The 24,442-nt window shown below is 40.9% G+C and overlaps 1 protein-coding gene across 2 annotated transcripts in view; it reads left to right on the top strand.

Annotated features, from left to right (window-relative positions):
• SLC30A9 (solute carrier family 30 member 9) overlaps positions 1–24,442 on the top strand; it is a 64,688-nt gene that overhangs the window by 24,430 nt on the left and 15,816 nt on the right. For both annotated transcript variants that reach the window (XM_045019402.1, XR_006579871.1), the window contains exons 9-15: positions 2,842–2,944; positions 7,072–7,127; positions 8,751–8,886; positions 9,375–9,414; positions 12,925–12,996; positions 13,683–13,790; positions 16,741–16,906. In XM_045019402.1, the coding sequence (XP_044875337.1) occupies positions 2,842–2,944; positions 7,072–7,127; positions 8,751–8,886; positions 9,375–9,414; positions 12,925–12,996; positions 13,683–13,790; positions 16,741–16,906 (681 nt within the window). The remainder of the gene's footprint in view (positions 1–2,841; positions 2,945–7,071; positions 7,128–8,750; positions 8,887–9,374; positions 9,415–12,924; positions 12,997–13,682; positions 13,791–16,740; positions 16,907–24,442) is intronic.

Genomic DNA, 24,442 nt, shown 5'->3' with positions numbered 1-24,442 from the left:
AATGTTGTTTTTCTTCGTCTTTGGTCACATCTTTCTCAGTTTACATGGGAGGCACATTCAGGCAGCTGGAACCACATTCCTTCCTTTGTCTGGAAAAAACCCATTGATCAAATCCCTCTGACATGCATGGTTTAAATATTCCTGTGTGATGTATGTATGATAAATGAGTTATTAGTTTTCCAGTGACATATTACATGACATCTAGGGATGTAAATATCATTTAAAAAGTTAACTGTTTAAATTAGTAAAAATATTTTGTTTAAACAGTTAACCAATTAAGCGTCCAGGGCTGCTCCCGCTGGCTGGCGCAGCTGTTAACGGTTAAGGTGGATTAACCAGTAAGACTCATGCTTACCGGTTAACATTTTACATCCCTAATGGCATCTTTGAGATACAGATTATAACAATGATGAGTTGGGGTACACTGAATTGGTCAGGTCAGCTGAAACTCGCTGTTAGATACCAGGGAGCTCCTTTCCTTCTGGCATAACGATGCTCTTGGGGTTACAGTGGCTCCTTAGTCTACTTGTGCTTTGCCATGCATCTCTTTAATGAGTAGCTCTTGGAATCTTCCCTACTCCATGTTTACTGTTTCTAACCCAGACGGCACAATAATAATACCTAGCTCTTATGTAGGTCTTTTCACAAGTGGATCTCAAAGCATTTTATATTTGAGGAAAAGGTTTATCCATTCTGTTGGGTCCTGACATATCAAATTTGGATGCAGATTTTTGCATAGCCCACAAGTGTATTGTGTTCCCACGGATAACCCAAACCTGGAATTTGGAGGAGTGCAGTAAAATGTCATTAATCCTGGTGGGACTCTCCTGTGTCATCTTAAAAGGCAGGAATCCCACAGCTTTACTACATCTTCAGATAAACAGATTGGCTCCTTTTTTCTTTAAATGGAAAAAATTACATTGCTACAAGAAGTCAGGAAAATGTGGTCATAATTCCTACAGCAATTTGTTTGCATTGCTCATTAGTGCTAAACCTATGTTGCACTATGGATAGGAAGAACAGGCTTGTAATTAAACAAAGGACTGGGAGCCAGGAGAACTTAATTCTTTTCACTGTTGCTACAGGTTTCCTCTGTGACTCTGGGTTATTTATTAATCTGTTTTAAGAAGTTGTAACACTAGAAGGGACTGTTATGACTAGGGTGACCAGACAGCAAATGTGAAAAATCGGGACAGTGGGTGGGGGGTAATAGGAACCTATTAAGAAAAAGACCCCAAAATCGGGACTGTCCCTATAAAATTGGGACATCTGGTCACCCTAGTTATGACCCTCTAGTCTGATTGTCTGTATAACACAGAGCGTAGAATTTTACCCAGTGTCTCCAACAGCTAGTGGATGAACTAAATAATATGTTTTAGAAAGAAACTTGTATTTTAGAAATAGACTTGCCAATGATTATACTACTATTTATTATTAAGAGCTGCACTCTGGCCCAGAGAAGACACAAATATCAACATGGTGCTTGCCCTAGAGATCTTGTAATCTAGAAAGCATGTTTAGAAAGACACAGCACACTGGGACGCTCAAAGGGAAGGAGTTCATTTAATTTTTTCTTCCTAATGTAATGATTCTTTCTCTCCCAACCACCCCTTTGTATCTTGGAAGGAACTTAAGTAAAATGAGACTGGCACACTGAGATTGAAGGGGGGCTTTGTACAAGAAGGCACAAAAATCTAAGTGGGAGAAAGAAAGAGAGATTGCTGAGGCTTGTGCCAAGGGTGGCAAGGATGGATTAAAACAGTAGTTTTCAAACTGCGGGTCGCGACCCAGTACTGGGTCGTGGAACCTAAGGCACCGGGTCATGGAAACTCTGGTCAGCACCGCTGACCTGGCCGTTAAAAGTCCCGTTGTTGCTGCTGCCCGGCTAAGGCAGGCTAGTTCCTACCTGTTCTGACATCACGCTGCACCCTGGAAGCGGCCAGCAGCAGGTCCGGCTCCTAGGCAGGGGGGCCACGGGGCTCTGTGCACTGACCATGCCCCGAGCACCAGCTCCCAGCCAATGGGAGCTGCGGAGGGGTGGTGGTGGTGCCTGTGGGCAAGAGTTGTGTGAAGCCGCTTGTGCGCCTCCACCTAGGAGCTGGACCCACTGCTGGCCGCTTCCAGAGTGCAGCACAGTCCGTGGTGCCAGGACAGGCAGGAAGCCTGCCTTATCACCCCCGCTGCGCTGTTGACTGGGAGCCGCCCGAGATAAACCTGTGCCCCAATCCCCTGTCCCAGCCCTGAGCCCTCCCCCCCCCAAACCTGGAGCCTCCCTGCACCCCAAACCCCTCATCCCTGATCCCACCCCAGAGCCCTCACTCCCACACCCCAACCCTCTGCCTCAGCCCTGAGCCCCTCCCAAACCCCTCATCCCCAGCTCCGTTGGGTTGCAGGCATCAACAGTTTTCTTCAACTGGGTTGCCAGAAAAAAAGTTTGAAAACCACTGGACTAAAAGGTCTGACATGATTACAAATTGGGAAGTAGTTGTGCAGTGTCTAGAAGGTGAGAGCAAAAAGATTGCAACTTTCAAAAGTATAGCTTATGATATGCAATTACTTTAAAAAAAATCATGTTTTCCAAAAATCCTAACTGTAGATTCCTATATACTCCACTTAATTGAAAATGTTTTTAATCTAGTAAATATTGCAGAAGATGTGTACACATTCACTATATGTACTAATTTCTGATAAATTGACTTTTGGTGAAATTTAGTTTCCTTATTTGCTGATGGCAACATGTAGTTGTACAAAATATCTGATTTCACTGTGATGATTTAAAATACTGAATGTTAATATTCATATAATATTGCTAATTCAGCTTTCTTCTATCTCCAATCTTAGAAATGGGTTGAATTTTTTCTTTAAACTACTCGCTTGGGTTTACACGGGTTCTGCAAGCATGTTTTCAGAAGCTATACATTCTTTAGCAGACACTTGCAACCAGGTGAGTAGTGCTTCCATTGCCCTTGTTTAAGTTAAAGTGATTGTAGTTAGCTTCCAAGGAGGAATGCAGACCCTTGAAACAGTTGTGTTGGTAGCAGATAGGAAGATTGCTCTCAATTCAGAAATCAAGTGGCCATCTCCTGGTGATGGTTGATTAGGGTGAAAAACTACAGGGCACATGACAAATAGAAGGAAAGTAGCACATTGCATTTAGTTTTGAGAGGTGAATTGGAAAGTCAGAATACTGCTCTGAGAAGCTTTCTTGGAGCATGTTTTGTAAAATAATGCTACAAAGTTAGAGAGAGAGAGAGAGGCTAGAGACCAGAAATTGAGCCTTCAGGTTCTCTCTGGCTTTTAGTTTACATCGATGTTTTTAATTTGTCATTTCCATTTTTAGAATTAGCATAGCCACAGACTGGCTCTAAGCTGTTGCATATTTCAGTGGTTTTGGCTCTTTTAACACTTTAGTGGATGTTTTTGTATTAATTTCTGTGGTTTTGCATGCTTTTCATTTCAAAGTAAAATAGCAGGTAACACTTAGTAAGAAGCGCTTTGGATTTCAACAAGTTCAGCAGCCATTTTAACAGTGCCAAGGCTGATCAGTTTAAGAATTTACTTACCTAGACTGTTGTCACATCTGGGAGAACATGCCTTCAAGTGTCAGTTAACTTATTACTAAATAATTCCTGCCTTGCAAAGCAAGGCATTCATATTAGAGACCGTAACATGCTGTTATGACTAATCCATGATAAAGGTCCATTTGGTTATAGTATGGGCATGCAATTTTTGTAATACGTGAATATATTTTTTGGCTGCAATATAAAAGTGAATTCATTTAAAGAAGAAAGAATAACTAAATAGTTTGTCAAATTGCATGGTGATTTAGGCATAACCTTGTCAGTTAATGATGGGGGCATATAGCAAGCAGCCCTGGGTTGGTGATCCTTCCAGGAACAGTGTGAGTTCTGAATACCACATTATCATTACTTTACTTGGTACTTTTACTCAGAACCTAAGAGTCTCTCCTTATATTGCTGTAGCCAACTTGTCTCTTAATATTATCCTGTTTTGATGTACATAACTTGGTACAGAATTTGTGAACTAATAGCAGAATTATTAATTAACAAATTCATACTCACACTCTAGGCTAAAACCTTGGAAATGGAGAGAAACTGGAGATTCTGTTGCTATCTTGTTTCTGATTAGTGAAGTTTGGACTAATACTTCTGTCTATATTGTCTATATTTCAGATATGCAGAAGTATTACTCCTCCTTCCTAAATTAATAATTTCCCATACCATTGGCCATGTACCAGGCAAGGTGGTGTGGTTCAGTGGAGAAGATACAGTGTAGGATACAGGAGACCTGGGTTCTATTCCTGGCTCTGCCACTGACCTGCTGCGTGGCCACGGGCAAGTTGCTTCTCTTCTCTATGCCTCTGTCTGCTCAGGTGAGGCTCATCAGCTGTGACAGACAGTCCACCTAGGACAGTGGTTCTCAGCCACTCCTGGGGGTAGGCAGAGGTCTTCAGGGGCACATTAACTCTAGATATTTGCCTAGTTTTTCAACAGGCTTCATAAAAAGCATGAGCAAAGTCCGTACAAACTAAAATTTCATACAGACAATGACTTGTTTATACTGCTCTATATACACTGAAATATAAGAACAATATTTATATTTCAATTGATTTATTTTAGAATGATACTTTAGAAATTGCTTGCTTTCTCATTTTTGCCATAATAGTGTGCTGTGACACTTTTTTTTTTTTGTATTTTTGTGTCTTTTTGTAAGCAAGTAGTTTTTAACTTAAGTCTACGTTGGGCATATGCAAGACAAATCAGACTCCTGAAAGAGGTATATAACAGTAGTCTGGAAAGGTTGGGAGCCACTGACCTAGGAAAAGGAAAACTGAAGTAATCAGGCCTGGCCAGCTAGTTTGTAAAAGTGTTTTGCTAATCGCACACCTCAGGGCCATACCAAATTCATGGTCCATTTTGGTCAGTTTCAAGGCTGGGGTTTTAAAATTAGTCAGTTTAATGTTTGCAGATGTTTACATCTGAAATTTTGTGGTGGTGTAGCCATGATGGTCCTGACCTAAAAGGTGGTCAGGGTTAGGGGGTCGCAAAGCTATTGTAGGGGAGTCTGGGATTGTCACCCTTAATTCTCCCCTGCTGCTGGCAGGGTTGCTGTCTTCAGAGCTGGACAGCCAGAAAGGAAGGTTGCTGGCCGGGTCCCAGCTCTAAAGTTAGTGCCATGTCAGCAGCAGCATGGAAGTGAGGGTCGCAGGGTATTAAGGGGGTGGGTTATATCATATATCTGGATTTTCTGGCAGTCTGTTGCCCCAGTGTGGGGCTGACAGCTGGGGCCGCAGCCACTGCACGTGTGGGTGGGGTGACAGCTGGAGCTGCGGAGCTTCCTGCAGCCAGGGAACATTCCTGGAGATGGGTCTGACCCACCCAGGGAGCAGCCCCTGCAGTGTGAGAGGAAGTCTCATCCCTTCCGATCCTCAGTCTGGACTAGCAGCTGGAGCCCTGCACAGAGTAGAAGCCCCTGTCTGGGTGCCAGATTTCACAGGGGAGATCAGATTTCACAGTCTGTGGCACATTTTTCATAGCCATGAATTTGGTAGAATCCTACACATGCTCTATAGATCAGCATTGCTGACCCTGACTAATGGGGAAAGGCAAAGAAGAAGACAGTAGATCATGTTTCCTCCTCATACCTTAGCCTGTTTTTTTTCCTTTGGTCTAAGTCACATCACATTTCACTTCTTGACTCCTTTTCCCATTTACATGGGGTTAGAGGTGCCCACAGTTCTTTGCCACTCCTTCTGGCATGGGTTTGTAGGTCTTGGAGTGCAAGTTCTTTTCTCTTCACACTTCTCTTAACAGAGAAGTATCATCAGTCTTCCATGTCCTTTGTTGCTATCGTTGTCTTCTCATGCTTTCTTTGCTGGTCATCCTTCTCCCATTTTTATCACATGCCCAGCCTACCTCAAACTTGTGTTCTTCAGCCTGTCTATTGCTGAAAGTCTCAAGTTCATCTTCCCCCTAGTTGTCTAAGTAATAAAGTAAAATTACATTTCTAAAAAAGTTAAAAGAATGTTAAGGATGCAACGTTAAGCACTCAAAAGTTAGGAAATACCAGAATTAAGGATGCTGATACAACCTTAATTTGGCCACTTTGTCTGTATGTGTTATAAAAGTCTTGTCCAGCATTATGTAGGAAGAGCCAGGAATAGAATCTGGTTCTCTAGAGTCTGAGTTTAATGCCTTAAACACAAGAGAGGCAACCTTCTGCCTCACTCATTGTCCATCTTGTACAATGAATATTAGTCCTGTAGAACAAAGGATGTGATAATGTAATTGAAGGCAGTATCATAATGCATACATATTAAGGGGTGGCAAATCAAGGATACCTGGGTAACCATAATTCTGGCATTTTCTTAAGGTTAAGTACATGCCTAAATCTTTGCAGTAGCTGGGCCTGGATTTATAAAAGACTGCACTATCAGATTGAATCTATTCTAAACTAACTATCAGAAACGTATCAACTCAGACAATCCGTTTTTTCAAGATGTAGGCACAGACAGTATATTTTTATTGTTTCCAATTTGGTGACTTGTTGCAACTAAATGTATACTTAGGAAGTTGAAATGTAAATGTAGGCTATTTTAATTTTAGTTTTCCTTAAACCTAATGGAGATGAGTATATACTTACTGCTATAGTTTATGCATAAAACTTCTGTTTGGACAGATTTTTATTTTATTTTTTAAATTAAACAACCTTTGTTTCCTGATTACACCCAAGCGGAGAGTGCTACAAAAATATTTCTACTATTATATTAAACATGTTCTTAACTTCTGTTTAAATTGTTGCTTTAAACTTCTTGCAGCTAGAACTAACCAGATTTAGGTGAGTTAGTTTTGGATGACATTGTCCTGTCTGGGAGTGGATGTTTCATGTGAAGTTACTATAATCTGAGCTAATGTGTTTTTGTTTCTAATGCTACATGTAAAAAATCAGCAAGTTGGATCTAATTTTATTTAATCATATTCTTTCAAGTTAGAACTAGTCTCAAGGTTTTTAAAACTTCTTACAGATGTGTTTTTCCTTTGCATTATGCAGGCTTTGCTAGCATTGGGCATCAGTCAGTCTGCAAGGACACCAGACCCTAGTCATCCGTAAGGCCATTGTCTTTATTGAATTTATCTTGTTGAATAAATAATTGGTTCAATAATTATATGGGCGTAAAAGCTTTTATTTCTTGTGTGCAACCCTGTTTTTATTTAAAGGATTTGTTGTTTCTGAATAGGAGATAAACCATAGTTTTTCCTTTTTGTTCCATCATATTAATCCAGACAATTTGAATTATTTTAAGTAAAATGGTGGTACTCGTATGTATATCCAATGTTTTCATTTTTTCTAAACTGAAATGAATAACTTCCAGTTTTACAGTAGAAATAGTAAGAAAAATTCCTACCAAATTTCAAGAGTTCTAAATGGTCATGAGTTGGCATGTTGTTTTGACATTGTAAGCTATGAAACTTGTATTTCATTTTCATTGCTATTAGGAAGATGCATTTTTATGGGCCCTACCACCTTTTCCACTAGATAGCTGTACAGTATGCTGTTCATTCTTCTGATTTTTTCCTGCATGGATGGCAGGATTTGGGCAATAGTAACGAGACTGCCTTTTCCTCTTCCTCTTCCGTTTCTGACAGCAGCCATTACTGTGGAATGCTGTGAGAGAGAGAGAGAGAGAGAGTGGCGGGGGGGGAGGAGGGGTCTGCTGCTGTTTGAACCTACAAGACAGCATGCTGACATGCTCTCAGCCCCCTCAAGACCCACTCTCCCCCCCCATACACACAACACACCCTGTCACACTCCACCCCATCCCCCCATTTGAAAAACACGTTGCAGCCACTTGCATGCTGGGGTAGCTACCACAATGCACTGCTCTCTGTGGCCGTTGCAAGAGCTGCTAATGTGGCGACACCAGTGCACTTGCAGCTGTCAGTGTGGACAGATTGCAGCACTTTCCCTACTGCGCTCTACGAAGGCTGGCTTAACTCAAAGCACTCTACATCTGCAAGTGTAGCCATGCCCTAAGGCTTCTGATTTATGTCGGTTTACCAGATTCAGCCTTCTCAGAATAGGATCTTTTTTTATCAGGATCTCCTTCCCTACTCAGTCTTCCCCTTTCCCTCAAATTACGCCCTTCACCTGCACCATCATCTCTTTTGCAATGCTGCTAATCAGGAGTCGCATTTAACACAATGATGTATTATTAAGATGCCATTTTAATTTTACCAAAAATATTTAAACCTGCAAACATTGGGGATTTGCAGTCAGCTGAACTATTAAGTTTTACGGGATTAATTTAAAGGAAATGAAATCTGTAGACTGACTACACATGAAGATTTCAATTAGAAGCAGCATTGCAAGGCTGTGTAAATGTTAGCCCATTCATTAAACACCTGAATGAATTTAAAAAAAAAGATTAAATTAATTTCATTAATATAGCCATGGTACATCATAATAAAGTAATACAACTAAATCTAAATAGCCTGTGTGTGGAGAAGGGAATAGAAAAAATCTAAATTACATACATTTACGTTGTTTTATATAAATTTTTAAGAAACTGGATGTCCTTTTCTATCAGTATTTTCTCGGATTAAATTTGATTTTAGCAACTATATTTTAATTAGCTATCAGGAGCCTCTAGTTTATCATTTATAATGAAGCATCTGAATATATTTTTAAAGCAGGCATTTTTTACTAAACCACTTTTTGTTTTCACACAGATATGGCTTCACAAATATGCGCTACATTGCCTCCCTAATTAGTGGGGTCGGCATTTTCATGATGGGTGCAGGACTTTCCTGGTATCATGGAATCATGGGTTTACTTCATCCTCAGCCCATGGAATCTCTTCTTTGGGTAAGTCAATCTTTTTCTATTGGATTTTTTAACTATGGGTGGTGGGGACGGCTTAATGTAATGAAACCTCAGTATCTGAAACACCTAGACACCCTGAAACAAAAAGTTTGAATCCCAGTAGGGTTAACCAAGTTGTCTGAGGTAGTATGTAGGGTGGAACTCAGTGTATCTGCGTGAGGTTATTTAAACCAATTTCCTCTCTGCTTTGCATTGACACTGATAATTTAGTCCGTTTTTTAAGACTATGGGGTTGTCCTGGTGTCCTTAGCCAAAAATTTCTCCCTCTCTCCTTATACTGGGTAGTGCATTATAATTTGGTTGGTTGTTCAGTCTTCTGTCTGTCACCTAGAGATGGCTGCATTGCAGTTGTGGGTAAAGTGATTCTTGTATGTAAAGTTCTTATGGAGATTTTGGGATGAAAGGTTCTATATAAATGTGAAACTGTATACATTCAAAATAATAAAATACTAGTTTTTTTATACTTACAGGCTTATTGTATCTTAGCAGGATCACTGGTGTCTGAAGGAGGTATGCAGTATCATGAAATATTTGTGTTGCTTTATTCTTAAGCTGATAATGCAGGCTCAGCAATCTGTGGTGATAGTTTATTAAGCTTTTGCTTACAGAACTGCAAAGATTTGAGCTCTGTTATTCACAATTGCATTGATGTTTGACATCCAGGAAAACTTTTTCATTGCTTTTAATTTACTTGTGTGTTCTATTTAGTTTCCTTCCTTTGCCTGAAGCAGAAGATTAATATTAGGCTGAAAGGGGTAAAAAAACCAAGGGTGATGTCATGCTAGGAGTCTACTACAGGCCACCTAACCAGGTGGAAGAGGTGGATGAGGCTTTTTTTAAACAACTAACAAAATCATCCAAAGGCCAAGATTTGGTGGTGATGGGGGACTTCAACTATCCAGATATATATTGGGAAAATAACACAGCGGGGCACAGACTATTGAATAAATTCTTGGACTCCATTGCAGACAAATTTTTATTTCAGAAGGTTGAAAAAGCTACTGGAGGGAAGCTGTTCTAGATTTGATTTTAACAAATAAAGAGGAACTCGTTGAGAATTTGAAAGTAGAAGGCAGCTTGGGTGAAAGTGATCATGAAATCATAGAGTTCACAATTCTAAGGAAGGGTAGAAGGGAGTACAGCAAAATAGAGACAATGAATTTCAGGAAGGTGGATTTTGGTAAGCTCAGAGAGCTGATAGGTAAGGTCCCATGGGAATCAAGACTGAGGGGAAAAACAACTGAGGAGAGGTGGCAGTATTTCAAAGGGACAGTATTAAGGGCCCAAAAGCAAGCTATTCCGCTGGGTAGGAAAGATAGAAAATGGCAAAAGACCACCTTGGCTTAACCATGAGATCTTGCATGATCTAAAAATTAAAAAGGAGTCACATAAAAAATGGAAACTAGGACAATTACAAAGGATGAATATAGGCAAACAACACAGGAATGCAGGGGCAAGCTTAGAAAGGCAAGGGCACAATATGAGCTCAAACTAGCTACAGGAATAAAGGGAAACAAGAAGACGTTTTAATCAATACATTAGAAGTAAGAGGAAGACCAAGGACAGCGTAGGCCCACTGCTAAGTGAGGAGGGAGAAACTGTAACAGGAAACTTGGAAACGGCAGAGATGCTTAATGACTTCTTTGATTTGGTCTTCACCGAGAAGTCTGAAGAAATGCCTAACATGGTGAATGCTAATGGGAAGGGGGTAGGTTTAGAAGATAAAATAAAAAAAAGAACAAGTTAAAAATCACTTAGAAAAGTTAGATGCCTGCAAGTCACCAGGGCCTGATGAAATGCGTTCTAGAATACTCAAGGAGCTAATAGAGGAGGTATCTGAGCCTCTAGCTATTATCTTTGGAAAATCATGGGAGACAGGAGAGATTCCAGAAGACTGGAAAAGGGCAAATATGGTGCCCATCTATAAAAAGGGAAATAAAAACAACCCAGGAAACTCCATACCAGTTAGTTTAACTTCTGTGCCAGGGAAGATAATGGAGCAAGTAATTAAGATAATCATCTGCAAACACTTGGAAGGTGATAAGGTGATAGGGAATAGCCAGCATGGATTTGTAAAGAACAAATCATGTCAAACCAATCTGATAGCTTTCTTTGATAGGATAACAAGTCTTGTGGATAAGGGAGAAGCGGTGGATGTGGTATACCTAGACTTTAGTAAGGCATTTGATACCGTCTTGCATGATATTCTTATCAATAAACTAGGCAAATATAACTTAGATGGGGCTACTATAAGGCGGGTGCATAACTGGCTGGATAACTGTACTCAGAGAGTAGTTACTAATGGTTCCCAATCCAGCTGGAAAGGTATAACAAGTGGGATTCCTCAGGGGTCTGTTTTGGGACTGGCTCTGTTCAATATCTTCATCAACAACTTAGATATTGGCATAGAAAGTGTGCTTATTAAGTTTGCAGATACCACCAAACTGGGAGGGATTACAACTGCTTCAGAGGATAGGGTCATAATTCAAAATGATCTGGACAAATTGGAGAAATGGTCTGAGGTAAACAGGATGAAGTTTAATAAAGACAAATGCAAAGTGCTCCACTTAGGAAGGAACAATCAATTTCACACATACAGAATGGGAAGAGACTGTCTAGGAAGGAGTATGGCAGAAAGGGTTCTAGGGGGTATAGTGGACCACAAGCTAAATGAGTCAACTGTGTGATGCTGTTGCAAAAAAAGCAAACATGATTCTGGGATGCATTAACAGGTGTGTGTTGTGAGCAAGACACGAGAAGTCATTCTTCTGCTCTACTCTGTGCTGGTTAGGCCTCAACTGGAGTATTGTGTCTAGTTCTGGACACTGCATTTCAAGAAAGATGTGGAGAAATTGGAGAGGGGGTCCAGAGAAGAGCAACAAGAATGATTAAAGGTCTAGAGAACATGACCTATGAAGGAAGGCTGAAAGAATTGGGTTTGTTTAGTTTGGAAAGAGAAGACTGAGAAGGGACATGATAGCAGTTTTCAGGTATCTAAAAGGGTGTCATAAGGAGGAGGAAGGAAACTTGTTCTATCATTAGAGGCTAAGATGAACAAGAAGCAGTGAGTTTAAACTGCAGCAAGGGAGATTTAGGTTGGACATTAGGAAAAAGTTCCTAACTGTCATGGTGGTTAAACACTGGAATAAATTGGCTAGGGAGGTTGTGGAATCTCTATCTCTGGAGATATTTAAGAGTAGGTTAGATAAATGTCTATCAGGGATGGTCTAGACAGTATTTGGTCCTGCCAAGAGGGCAGGGGACTGGACTCGACCTCTTGAGGTTCCTTCCAGACCTAGAATCTATGAATCATGGTGTGTGTGTGTGTGTGTGTATATGTATATATATGTGTGTGTATATGTGTGTGTGTATATATATATATATATATATATACATATACATATACACTTTATTTATTTATTTTCTAGGTCTGTATTCATCTTACAGGATGTGAACAATACATATAAGAATGTCTGGCACATAATCTGAAAGAGTGTGTAGCAAGCCTTTTGCCATTATGTGACTGTAGTATTCATCAATGGGTTGGCTTGTATGTGGAGAAGAGTGCATGGGTAGGGCTTCTCTTTATGAATTGCCACTGCTCACAATACTGATTGTCACCAGGAAAGTTTTCTGGCCATCACATGTAATAGTATATTGATGTTTTATTTAATAGAACTATTGTTTTGGGGTATTATGTGCTATGTAGCTTCAAGATTAGAATTCTTGAAATATTTATACTTTCTCACATTTGAAACATGAAAAAAAATCTTTAAATACAGAATATTACAATTTTCATTGTATTTGTAAGAAGAAGTTATTGTACTCTGTGTAAAACTTGTTTATCCTTACACTTTATGGGTCTGATCCACTAAAGAAATTTGTTGCTGGTATGGCTGGTAGGAGCACTGTAATTAGTTTGCTATGATATGAGCAAGAGTTTCTCCCCCACTTCCTATAGTAGAAAGTTGGTCACTTTGCCTCTAACCATTTTCAGCAACAATATTACTTTTATTTCAGCTACCCTTCTTGTTGCTATAAATGAAATTCGAAGGAGTGCCCGGGCCAAGGGTCTATCATTTTATCAATATGGTATGTCTCTTTATATCAGTATGGTATGTGTTCGTTATTTAAAAGAGGATTTGTTACCTGAGTTTGCATACAAATAAAAACCAGTATAATTACCGGTTTCTCTTGTTTTACATGAGTCTTATGATTATGAATGCTAGTAACAAGTATATTTTACAAATTGGGTGAAAACCTATTGCCTTTAATACTACTTAGACACTTGAGTACTAAAGTTGTTGCATTTCTCAGAATAAATTTCCCATTAGTTTTACACATCTTCTGGACAAGCTTCCGTAATTAGTGTACACTGTGTTACATGTTTCAGAGTGGTAGCCGTGTTAGTCTGCATCCCCATCCTTACATGTATTTATACTTGCTCCTGTATTTTTCACTCCATGCATCTGATGAAGTGGGTTCTAGCCCACGAAAGCTTATGCCCAAATAAATTTGTTAGCCTCTAAGGTGCCACAAGGGCTCCTTGTTGTTTTTATTGTGTTATATGTACACTTACAGAAGAGTTAGCTATAAAGTATAGTTTTTATATATGTATAAATATATGTATATATATAAAAACTATATATATACATATACATATATGTATAAATATATAATCTTTTACATTATTAGAATTAGAATGGTTTACAAAACTCTATGAATGATGTAACAAAGCTAAGATTTCAACATTAGTGTAATTTTTATTAAATATTCAGTCAGGCTGAGTCGTGATCCCAGTACAAATGTGGTGTTGTTGGAGGATGCTGCAGCAGTTTTGGGTGTGACGTTAGCTGCTACTTGCATGGGTCTGACTTCTTTAACAGGTAAAACTCCATCTTAAATTGAGGTTGACTCGATTTGAGAGAATATCCTTGTGTTTTGTATGCATGGTATGACTATACCTTTAGACTTCCTTTGTTAATTGCTTTAAATGTATGCATCTTTTTCCTTTGTATTATGGGACTCTCCTCATCTTCCAACTCTACAAAGTCAGTTGATAAGAAAAGAAAAATTTCACTTTTGACGTCAACCATTTTACATTTTTTAATCCGTTGATTAGTCATTTATAAACTACACCATTGTATGATATATGACTGGTGTATGATAACTAAGGCTATGATTTTGTCATGGATATTTTTAGTAAAAGTCAGGGACAGGTCACAGCTTGTGATTTTTTTTGTTTTGTTTTTTTGCCTGTGATCTGTCCATGACTTTTACTAAATACATTCATGACAAAATGGGGAAGGAGGAGGGTCCAGCACTCTGTCCCTCCCTCGCCAGCAGCAGCTGAGAGCTGCAGGGTCCCCATTGCCCTGCAGAGCTGGATCGGGGGGGTGTCCCCCACCACTGCTGGTTGGGGAGTTGTCGGGGACCCCTTCCAGCAGCCACTGAGCAGTTCCAGGGTCCCTCTGCCATGGCCAGAGATGTCTGGGAGCTGTGGGGAGGGCAGCTGCTCGTAGCCGCTGAGCAGCTCTGGGGTCCCTCTGCTTCTGGCGGAAGTGGCTGGGCAGCTCAGGGGTCCCTGCCAGCAGTGGTGGCCGGTCAGTTGCGGGGGGTCCCTCTGCCACCACTGGCGGCAGCTGGGGAGCTGTGGGGGGCCCCTTCCAGCGATCGCTGAGCAGCTCTGGGATCCTTCTGCCTGCGGCGGGGGAGGGAGGGGACCAGCTGCTTGCGGTGGCAGAGCAGCGGGGGGAGGAGGCCCCTACCAGCAGTGGCAGCTGGGGCACTCGTGGGTCCCTGCCGGCGGCCAGTCAGTTGTGGGGATTGACTGTGGAGGCTAGGCTGCTACAGGGATCCCCCACTGCTGGCTTCAGTAGATGTTACTGAGCATGCTTAGTTCGTATGAGCATGCTCAGTACACCCTAAGTAGCACATTCAGTCAGCAGTTTTTCACACTACAGGACGGCTGGTCAGCTGTGGGGGCCTCCGGTGTCACGGAATTTGCAGAAGTCATGGATTCTGTGAACTTCCGCCACCTCGGTGACATAATCGTAGCCTTAATGATAGCACTACGTAAGCTTCAGTTTATAATCTTGGTGGCATCACTCTGCATACATACATCCTGCAATAATGCTGTTTGTCTCTTTGATGACATTCAATTACATTTCATATTGCTTTAAAAAAGCTTGCATTAAAATCTGTCAGAACTGATGAATCTGAGTGATTTTCTAGCAGTATATTTTAATGAAAATCTCTCTGCCCCTTTGCAGATTTTTTGGAGGAAGCTTTTACTGCGGTGAGCTTCCACAGTTGTATATTACTCTCTAATCTGATTTCAAGTATATTGAGTTGAAGATATTTGAAATTAGGAGATATTTGAATGCCTTTTTTCAAACCACCGTTATTGTTGAGATTATAGCTTGAAACAATTCTAATAATGCTATTGAAGGATCGTATGGATAGGCCTTCCTGTTCTGGAGACATGAGGGCTTGAGTCATTCACACTCTTACTTACTCCAGTGGTTGCATTGAAGCCAGTGGGATCACTTGCAGACTTTAAAGTTTGTATGATGGGTCATTTCCTTTTAACTGGATTCAAGTTAACCCAAGTTGTAGTTGAATCTTTTTCTGAAAAGAGAATCTATCATAGTCAAATATGTAAATCACTTTCTCTCTAGTCTGGTTACATAAACTCACATCCTAGGAAGCCACGCACAGCCTTGTTACTGGGCTGTGCACTGTTTTACTCTGCATGAAGGGAAGGTTAAGGGAGGAAATCCTATTCCCTTCCCCCAGGATGTAGCTTTGAAGTTATGACTTTAGCCCCAAAGATGCACGGTAGCCCAAATACTCCCCATCTGCCAAAGTAGGTGAGGAAAATAGAATGATCCGTATAACAGATTTTGTGGTCCCACACAAGGGCTGGAGAACGAAGCTGTGTTAAGGAGTGTGTGCATTCTCTGCATTGTAGCTCTCGCTTCCCCACCATGCAAGAATCAGAGAGACTTGATAGCGGTGAGATGAGGGTTATTTGCCCGTTAAAGGGTGTTGGTTTTTTGTAATTGACCTAGTAAGAACTGGATAAACATGGCACCTTTCTTTATAGATCTTCACTAATTACTTGCCTCACAGCTTTATTTGCTTTACTTCATCTTTGACTCTTCTATAAAATGTTTTCTGATACTTTATATTTAGGATACGATGTAAAAATATGCAATGTTGTAGACGGGAAAAATGAATATAAATAAATGTATAACGTGCTCATTATGTAAGTACTGTAATGCATTCCAGGATGGATTTCTGCTGCTGTCTGTTTTATATTACTTTCATGTTTTAAGGCAAATAAGAAAGATTCCTGTTTTTATAAAAAGATTGAGTAATGTTTTTCTCCCTCTTCTCCATCAAACTGATGGACCTTACTGCTAACTTGATATTTGCTCTGTTGAAGGCTTTACTTATCACATAGCACAGAAAGTGGGTCAAGATTTTGGTTATGATGATGGTATTTTTACTTGCATGACGCCCGTGCCCGGGAATCTGAGCGCCTAACAAAATAGTCTACAAATTCATAAGTCATAAGGGGAGGGCATGGGGCTTCCAGGACCTAGGACAGGAAAGATTTTATTTTAAATATTCTCTTTTCTTTATTTTCTTTTTTCAATTTTATTTTCTTAACCAGAAATAAAGGCAGGGTTCCCAGTACGTACTCTAAAGAAACAGTAATTCCTGTGTAGAGATAACGTATTGTCTGCTTTTCCGTATTACAAAGGTTTTGTTTTTACACTTTTAGAAGTATTCTGTTAAATTATTTTCAACTTTTGTGTGTGTGTGTAGGCAACCCTTACTATGACAGCCTGGGATCTCTAGGTGTGGGAACTTTGTTGGGAGCTGTATCAGCTTTTCTCATCTACACCAATACAGAAGCATTGCTGGGACGATCCATTAATCCTGAGCAATTACAGCGACTTACTGAGTTACTGGAGAGTGACCCTGTCGTTAGGTAAGATGAGGATCTTCATGATATAAAAGTCTCTTATCAAGCAGATCAAAAAGCAGGAAACTAGTATTTGTCTGAGGAAAAATAGTTCAAGGGCATTTTAAGCCAAATTAAGTAATTGGAAACAAAGGAGCAGAGATACACCTCTTGCATTGATTTTTCAGCCTCAATATGGCAGGATCAGGGTTTTGACAGAAACTTGGTTTGGTTTCCTGTGCTAAAAATGTTATTGACTGAATTGACAAACAGGAGAATTCAAGCTTAGCTGAAATAAAGCCTTCAAATGTGTTTTGTGGTGCACTATACTATTAACTACAGCAGTCAGCACAAGAATTTTGAAGGAAAGGGATACAAATAAATTTAGTCACATACTGCAAAGTCGTATTTCCTTGCTCTTTCAGTATCTATCTTAAAACTCTGGTACTTTAATCCCTTTAATTTTTAATAAAATAGAAGCTGACCCTTGCTTTCAATATCCTTTACCCATGGCTATTTTTCTCTGTGTATCAGTAGCTGGAATATTTATGGTGTTCATCTTTATGTATTACTGTCAGTTTTGGTCAACAAAAATAAATGAGTCAGTTTCAATTTCAAGTACTCCTGTAGTACAGGGCTGTATCATTTGGGTTGCAAGCAACAAATTTGAATAATATGCCCCGTGAAGGTTGTTGTAATCACAGAGCAGTGGTTTTCAACCTTTTTTCATTTGTGGACCCCTAAAAAGACCCCACTGGAAATCTTAATCATAGTCTGTGGACTCCCAGGAGTCTGCAGATCACAGGTTGAAAATCACTATCAGAGAGATCTGGGAACCCTACTTACAACACATCTCCCCCTTTCTAAGGTCCTGTCTGAAAATTCAAGCGTCAGGTACTAACTCTGTAAAACATTTGTTAACCACACGTTAATATGAGTGGTGGAGGATGTTTTAACAGTACAGTTAAAAATCAGTTGTGTGGCAGTTGCAGAGCTAGCAGCACCTTTGACCCCTTTCTGGTCTCTCAGATTGTACCCTCCCCACATTAAATATTAAACCTCTTGGCTTTACCTGTCCTGAGATGGAATCCTGCAATTTCCCCCATTCTTAGGCTGGGTCTCTGTGAACCAATTGTGATTTCTCAGCCGGTCTCGCAGGACTCAGCACCTCTAAGTCTTACCTTTGGGAGCTGTAGCTAGTGGTTAATATGATGAAAAGAGAGGTTTCTTAAAACAAAATATTGTTTAATTTTATCAGTAAGAACACTGCAAAGCATAGCAGAAAAAGGTTTTTAACACAATAAACAGTCCACACCTATATCTTTCTTCCCCAAGACTTACTATCCCCTGGAAGCGTAGGAGGGCTCGACTGCTTCAGACACCCTTCACAGGGCCAGTTTGTGTCTCTTTTAGCTTATTCTTCTGCGAACAGCTCACTGGCAACTGCCCCACTTTCTTTCTCTCTCTCTCTCTCTCTCTCTCTCTCTCTCTCTCCTCCTTCTTCTTTCCTCCCTTGTAATTACTCAGAGTTCTATGTCTGAAGGGATCATTAGTTCATCTAGACTGACTACCTGTATATCACAGGCTACTAACTGTCACCCAGTGGCTCCTGCAGTAAACCAAATTTGTTTGACTAACATGTATCTTACAGAAAGGCATTCAGTCTCAATTTGAAGACTTCAAGAGATGGAGAATCTACCCCTTCTTTTGGTACAGTAGTTTATTCTAGTAGTTAATTACCCTCACTGTTGGGTTTTTTGTTTTAATGTTTTTTTTTAAAAGGGGACTAATTTCTAATATTAATTTGTCTGGTTTCAGCTTCCAGCCATTGTTTTTTTTTTGCTTTAGTTTAAAGAGCCCTTTAGTACTCAGTATTTTCCTCCCCGTAAAGGTGCTTATACACTAATCAAGCTACCAACTCTCCATCTTCATCTTGATTGAACTCTTTAAGTCTCTTACTGTAAGGGTATTTTCTCCAGCCCTCAAATTGTTTTTGTGCATCCTCTACCTACTTGAGGCCCTCATCATCCTTTTTAAAATATTGACACCATAACTGTCTGCAGTATTCCAGTATTGGTCTCACCAATGTCATAGGCAGAGGTAAAATCACCTGCCTACTAGTACTCACTACTCCCTGTTTATACATCCAAAAATTGCATTAGTCCTTTTTGTCGCAGCATCGCACTGAGAGCTGTTGAGTTGCTTGTCCACTATGACCCCAAAGTCATGTTCAGAGTCACTGCTTTCCATGGTACAGACCCCCATTCTGTAGCTATGGTCTGTGTTACTTGTTCCTAGATTTATAGCTTTGCAGTGGGCTATATTAAAATGTGTTTTGTTTGAATGGGCTCAGGTTACCAAGCAATCCAGATAACTCTGTATGAATGCCCTGTCCTCAACATTATTTACCACTTATTTATTTAATCAGAATGTCATGTGGTACTAAGTCAAACACTTTATAAAAGTCTAAGCATTGTACATCTGTGCAGTTACCTTTATCACCCAAACTGTTAATCTCCTCAGAGAATGAAATCAGGTATTTTTTTTTACAAGATTCATTTTTCATAAAACCACATTGACTGGTGTTAATTATATTCTTAGCCTTTAATTCTTGATCAGTCAAATACTGTATCAACTTTATTATTATATTGCCTGGGATTGATGTCAGACAAATCAGCATATAATTGTGTTACCCCATTTGCCTTTTTGAATATTGACACAACATTAGTACTTTTCTAGTCTTCTGGAATTTCCCTGGTATTCCAAGTCTTATTATAAATTAACATCAGTGGGCCAGAGATCTCTTCAGCCAACTCTTGGAGAAATTTGAATGCAAGTCATTTGGGCCTGCTGACTTATAAATGTTTATACTAGTGGATTTAGTCTAACATAATTCTCTGTTACTAATTGCCCTTTCACATCCTCATGATGTGAGTACAATAACTTGCTTTCTTCAATAAATATTTTTGTTTTATATTTAGAAGTCTGCCTTTTCTGCATCATCAACAGTTGTATCGTCTCCATCAATAATGGGCCAATACCATTGCTGAGATTTCTTTCATTCCTAATACTTTAAAGTCTCATTGTCCTTAGTGCTGCTGACCACGGGTTTGTCCCTGATGTTTTCAGCTTCCCTTATCAATTTTCTGCACTTCATAACTTCTGATTTATATTGATTGCTGTCTCTTTCCTCCCTTTGCCATTCGTTATATATTGAGTTTTTTATTTCTAATTGCGTCCTTCACTTTGCCACTGAACCAGATGGACTTGAGCGAAAGGTGGACTCTTTCCTGATTGTGGAATCATGACTTTTTGGCAATATAACAAACTCTTCTTAAAGAAGTTCTCATCAATTTTGCTCGTAATCGTCTTCATCTTTAGGAAATTAGCCCTTTTGAAACACCAAGTGTGTATATATATATTTCTGGCTGGGACTGTTCTCTGTCCATATTTAATGTAATCCGGTCATGTTCACCAGTCTCTAGGCAACCACCAGCTTCCATTCCAGTGATTAATTTTTATCCATCACAGTGAGGTCCAAAATAGTTACCTCATGGGCACAATACCTTTTGTGTTGGAAAATTATCTGGCATTTTTAGAAAATCTAATGATGGTATTAGTGGCATGAGTTGTCCAGCATACGTCTTCCAAATAAATTTCCCATAAGAGTTTTTCTTTCCACACCTTAAACAAGTGTTTAAGGAATAACTCATCCGGTTCTCTACTTTGATTCTGTGACACAGACGTTGTTAATTAGCACGTTGATCCATATGCATTCAAGATTCTGCACTTTTGGGGTATCGGTAACTATAATACAGGTGATGGTGTCGCAAATGTAAAGTACCCACCCCAAAACACCTCTTTTATCTACTCTGTCTCATCTGAACAAGTTATAACCTGTGATTTTAGCATTCCTGTCATGAATTGCCCCACCAGGTTTCAGTAAAGCTAGTTTTATTGAATTCCTTCTCATCAGTGAAACTTTCCAATTCTTCTTCCTTGTTACCCAGACTCCCAGCATTGGTATATACGCAGCTGAAAAATTATTTCTCTTTGCATTATTCATCACATCAATTCCATTTGTTCATGAAATGTTCAGTTTGAGTTTGTATCACTTTTATTCCCTGGTTTCAACATCCTTCTGTCTGCTCCAGCTGGTGTCCTTTTGATCTATTAGTTCTCAGCTTTAGCAAAACAGCTGCAACTTTGGTCAGATCTTGGAATTAGCAGTTTCATAATTAATAGTGCAGATATTGTTTTGTAAATCCTGATCTATTTACCAAGATGTGTTTTATCTGGTATCATTGTGTTGCTTTCCTTTTAAGCTTGCAATTAAACTAGCCCCCCCAGAAGCACACAGTGAACATTCTAATATAGTTGTACAGTAAACTATGCCCAGTCATATTCAGTATTAATAAATTAATACAGATCAGCCCCCACATCCTTCACAGTTTTCTCATAGTTGTGCCACTTCTAAAATTAGCTTTTCTGTTAAATAAAGTTATTTCTAGTGGGGCGGCATTCAGGTGTGAGGGGAGACTTGTTTTTATAACTGCTTATAAAGTTTTTGACAACTTTTGCCAGTGGGATTTTGGTACACCTCTACCCTGCTATAATGCGACCCGATATAACACGGGTTTGCATCTAGTGTGGTAGCAGCAGGGCTCCAGCGGCGCTTTAAAGGGTCCAGGGCTCTGGCTGCTGCTGGGAACCCCAGGCCCTTTAAATCACCGCTGGAGCCCTGCCGCTGTTATCCCAGGGCTGCGGCAGTGGGAGCAGGGCTCCAACAGCAATTTAAAGGGCCTGGAGCTCCATGTGGCTGGAGCCCTGGGCTCTTAAATCACCTCTGCAGCCCTGCTACCGCTACCCCGTTATAACGGCGTTTCACCTATAACGCAGTGGGGATTTTTGGCTCCCCACAACCACGTTATATTGGGGTAGAGGTGTAGTTTCAAGCCCAATATGCGAGAGATCTAAATAATTAGTCTAAAATATTTAGAGCTTGTTGAGAACTTTCTGTGAATGGTTTTCTGACATAACTTTAATTGTAAAAAAAAACAAAAAAACAAACCCCTATTTTTTTCCTGGGAAAATTGTTGAACTTGCTAAAATTTTCAATTTTCAGTCAGGAACATCTAAGTTAAATATTTCCTTTGGGACGATTTGACCTTATCTGAAATATTTTTGTTGTTGTTTTTTTTAATTGACAAAACATTTTAAATCATTTTTAAAAACAAAAAGCATAACAAACCAAACAAAAATCAATCTATGTGAACTGCAGGTCTGGCTCTCATCCTCTCCTATGTTTTGGGGCTCCTGGGAGGGCTCCATGTGTCATTAGGCAAAGCACTGATTTCTGCCTGAGTTGTAAGGTCTATCGCAGGAGTTACATGACTCTAGGTACATTATGATCATTTGTTAATATGTTAGTACAAGTGCACGTGTTCCAAGGCTCATGTTCATCCACATGGGCTGTGCCATTCTAAAATTCCATCACTGTATAAACAAAGACAGAGACATTGTTTTGGACACTTTTCCATGGAGTTACAAGCTTGTGACAAGTTGTAACGTGCACAGTATGCTTGGGTCAATGCTCCTATCAAGAAAGCAAACCAAGCTTGGTATTATGATCCTAACAAAGGCTCAGATGGGAACTTCCTAAAATTAGTTTTAAGCATGCTTTGAATAGAGCATACAGAGCTCAGCTACCAACTTCTTTCACTGGAGTAATGCATACCACATAATAAAATCTTTAAATATTTGGATCCTCGTGTCCCTGGAGCTTTAGATTCTTGGCTCCATTTCTGAAGCAAAGGTAATGCAGTATGGTTACACTTCTCCAGCTGGGACCTCTCAACTGCCATAAGGTCGGTAGTGCCTTCTCCTCCACAAATTTCCCTCCTACCCTTGCTGTGTAGCTTGTCTGCTTGATGCGGGGTCAGGACAGAGCTCAACTAATAGAACTTTCATCTGGTGTATGGCCTTACCAGGATAATAGTGCCCTGTGGTAAATTAGAGTAGGCATGTCGGGGATGGGGGAGAGCTTGAAAATATAAGAGTAAGCAGGTCCCTGATGGATGGGGGACACTTATTCCTGCATCAAATATAACTTGGCACAAGGGAGAATCTGTCCTTTTATTCTCCAAAAGTGAAGATGTTTCAAGTGGTAGCAGTCAAGGAGAGGAAGTGACTTATCTGCAATTGCTGTTCATTGAAGACATAAGTTGTCATAGATCACTACTTCAAGTGCTTGTTCATGTCAATTCCAATCAGGTGTGCGTGCGTGCATGCATGTGCACAATGGCTGGAAGATTTGTCCCTTATCAGCATCCATCGGGTTGGCCTGGGCGCCCCCTGGAGTTGTGCCTTCATGGAGGGCACCTAATACAGAGCCCTGCCAACCCGCCACCCCTTCAGTTCCTTCTTACCACCAGTGGTGGTGGCTGGAACTTCCCTTGGCTCTTGCTCAGCAAGTTTTCTTCTCTATTCCATGTATATAGTTAGTTAGTTAGTAGTACTCCAGTTAATAGTGTAGTTAGTGGTTGGGGGTTTCCCCTCACCCCGGCCCCAGCGCTGTGACATATCACGGTCCCCAGGCTTTAAGAATTGCGTGGCTTGCGTCAAGCGCATGCCGAAGAGTGACCCTCACTCGTCGTGTCTTTGGTGCCTGGGGGAGAGCCATCAGAAAGATCGTTATAAGATCTGCCGTGAGTTCCGCCCAAGAACACTTAAAGGGAACAGCAGCTGAAGGTGATCCTCCTGGAGGCAGCCTTACGTTCCCACTCCGATCCGGGCTCGAGAGACCTGACACCTACGGCGGCATCCTCAACACGGAGTGCCCTGGCGACTTCGGCACCGAGAAAGGACTCCTCCAGGGACGCTCAGCACTGCCACGGCTTTTCACGGGGCCCATCAGATAGTAGGCACCACTCCCACACGTTGATGCTGCAAAAGAAGAAAAAGCCGGACGACCGTTCTCCTCCGGCTAAGCCTCAAGAAGTGCGACCCCAGGCGGGCCACTCCTCGGCGTCTCCTTCCGGGGCCATGTCGACTCCTGTCCAGGTGAGGCAGTCGAGTCTGGCCCCAACTTGATCACCGGTGTCTACGCATCAGCTTCAGGCCCCGTCCATGCTGGAAGCTGCTAGAGATCTCCTTCACCTGACGGAACCGTTCTCACCTGCCAGGGAGGAACCCTCAGCACTGATGGAGCCCCATCCTCCGGTGCATTCTAAGGGAAAGCCAGCTATGATGTCAAGGTGCTCCCCTTCGGCGCCTACACACTCTGACAGAGAGCCTTCCCGCTCCCCGAGCTCTCGATGTTCGAGGCACCGAGGATCGGCTCCTCCGTGGTCTTCAGTGTCTGAGACCACAGTGTCGGAGCCCGACTCCTATCGCTCGAGTAGGAGCAGAAGCCATAGAGTGAGGTCGGGCAGAGACAGAAGGGAGCAGCAGGCGTGGCCTCCGCAGTGGCAGAACCCGCCTCTGTGGCCCTTCTGGTCTCTCTGGGCTTATCGCCAGGGAGGAACCCAGGGCCCACGCTCAGCGATGTCTTCAGTGGCCTCC

The sequence above is a fragment of the Mauremys mutica genome, chromosome 5, assembly GCF_020497125.1.
Source record: "Mauremys mutica isolate MM-2020 ecotype Southern chromosome 5, ASM2049712v1, whole genome shotgun sequence".
NCBI classification, from domain to species: Eukaryota; Metazoa; Chordata; order Testudines; family Geoemydidae; genus Mauremys; species Mauremys mutica.
Note: the sequence above shows the minus strand (reverse complement) of the source record. Positions and strands in the feature narration are given on the sequence as shown.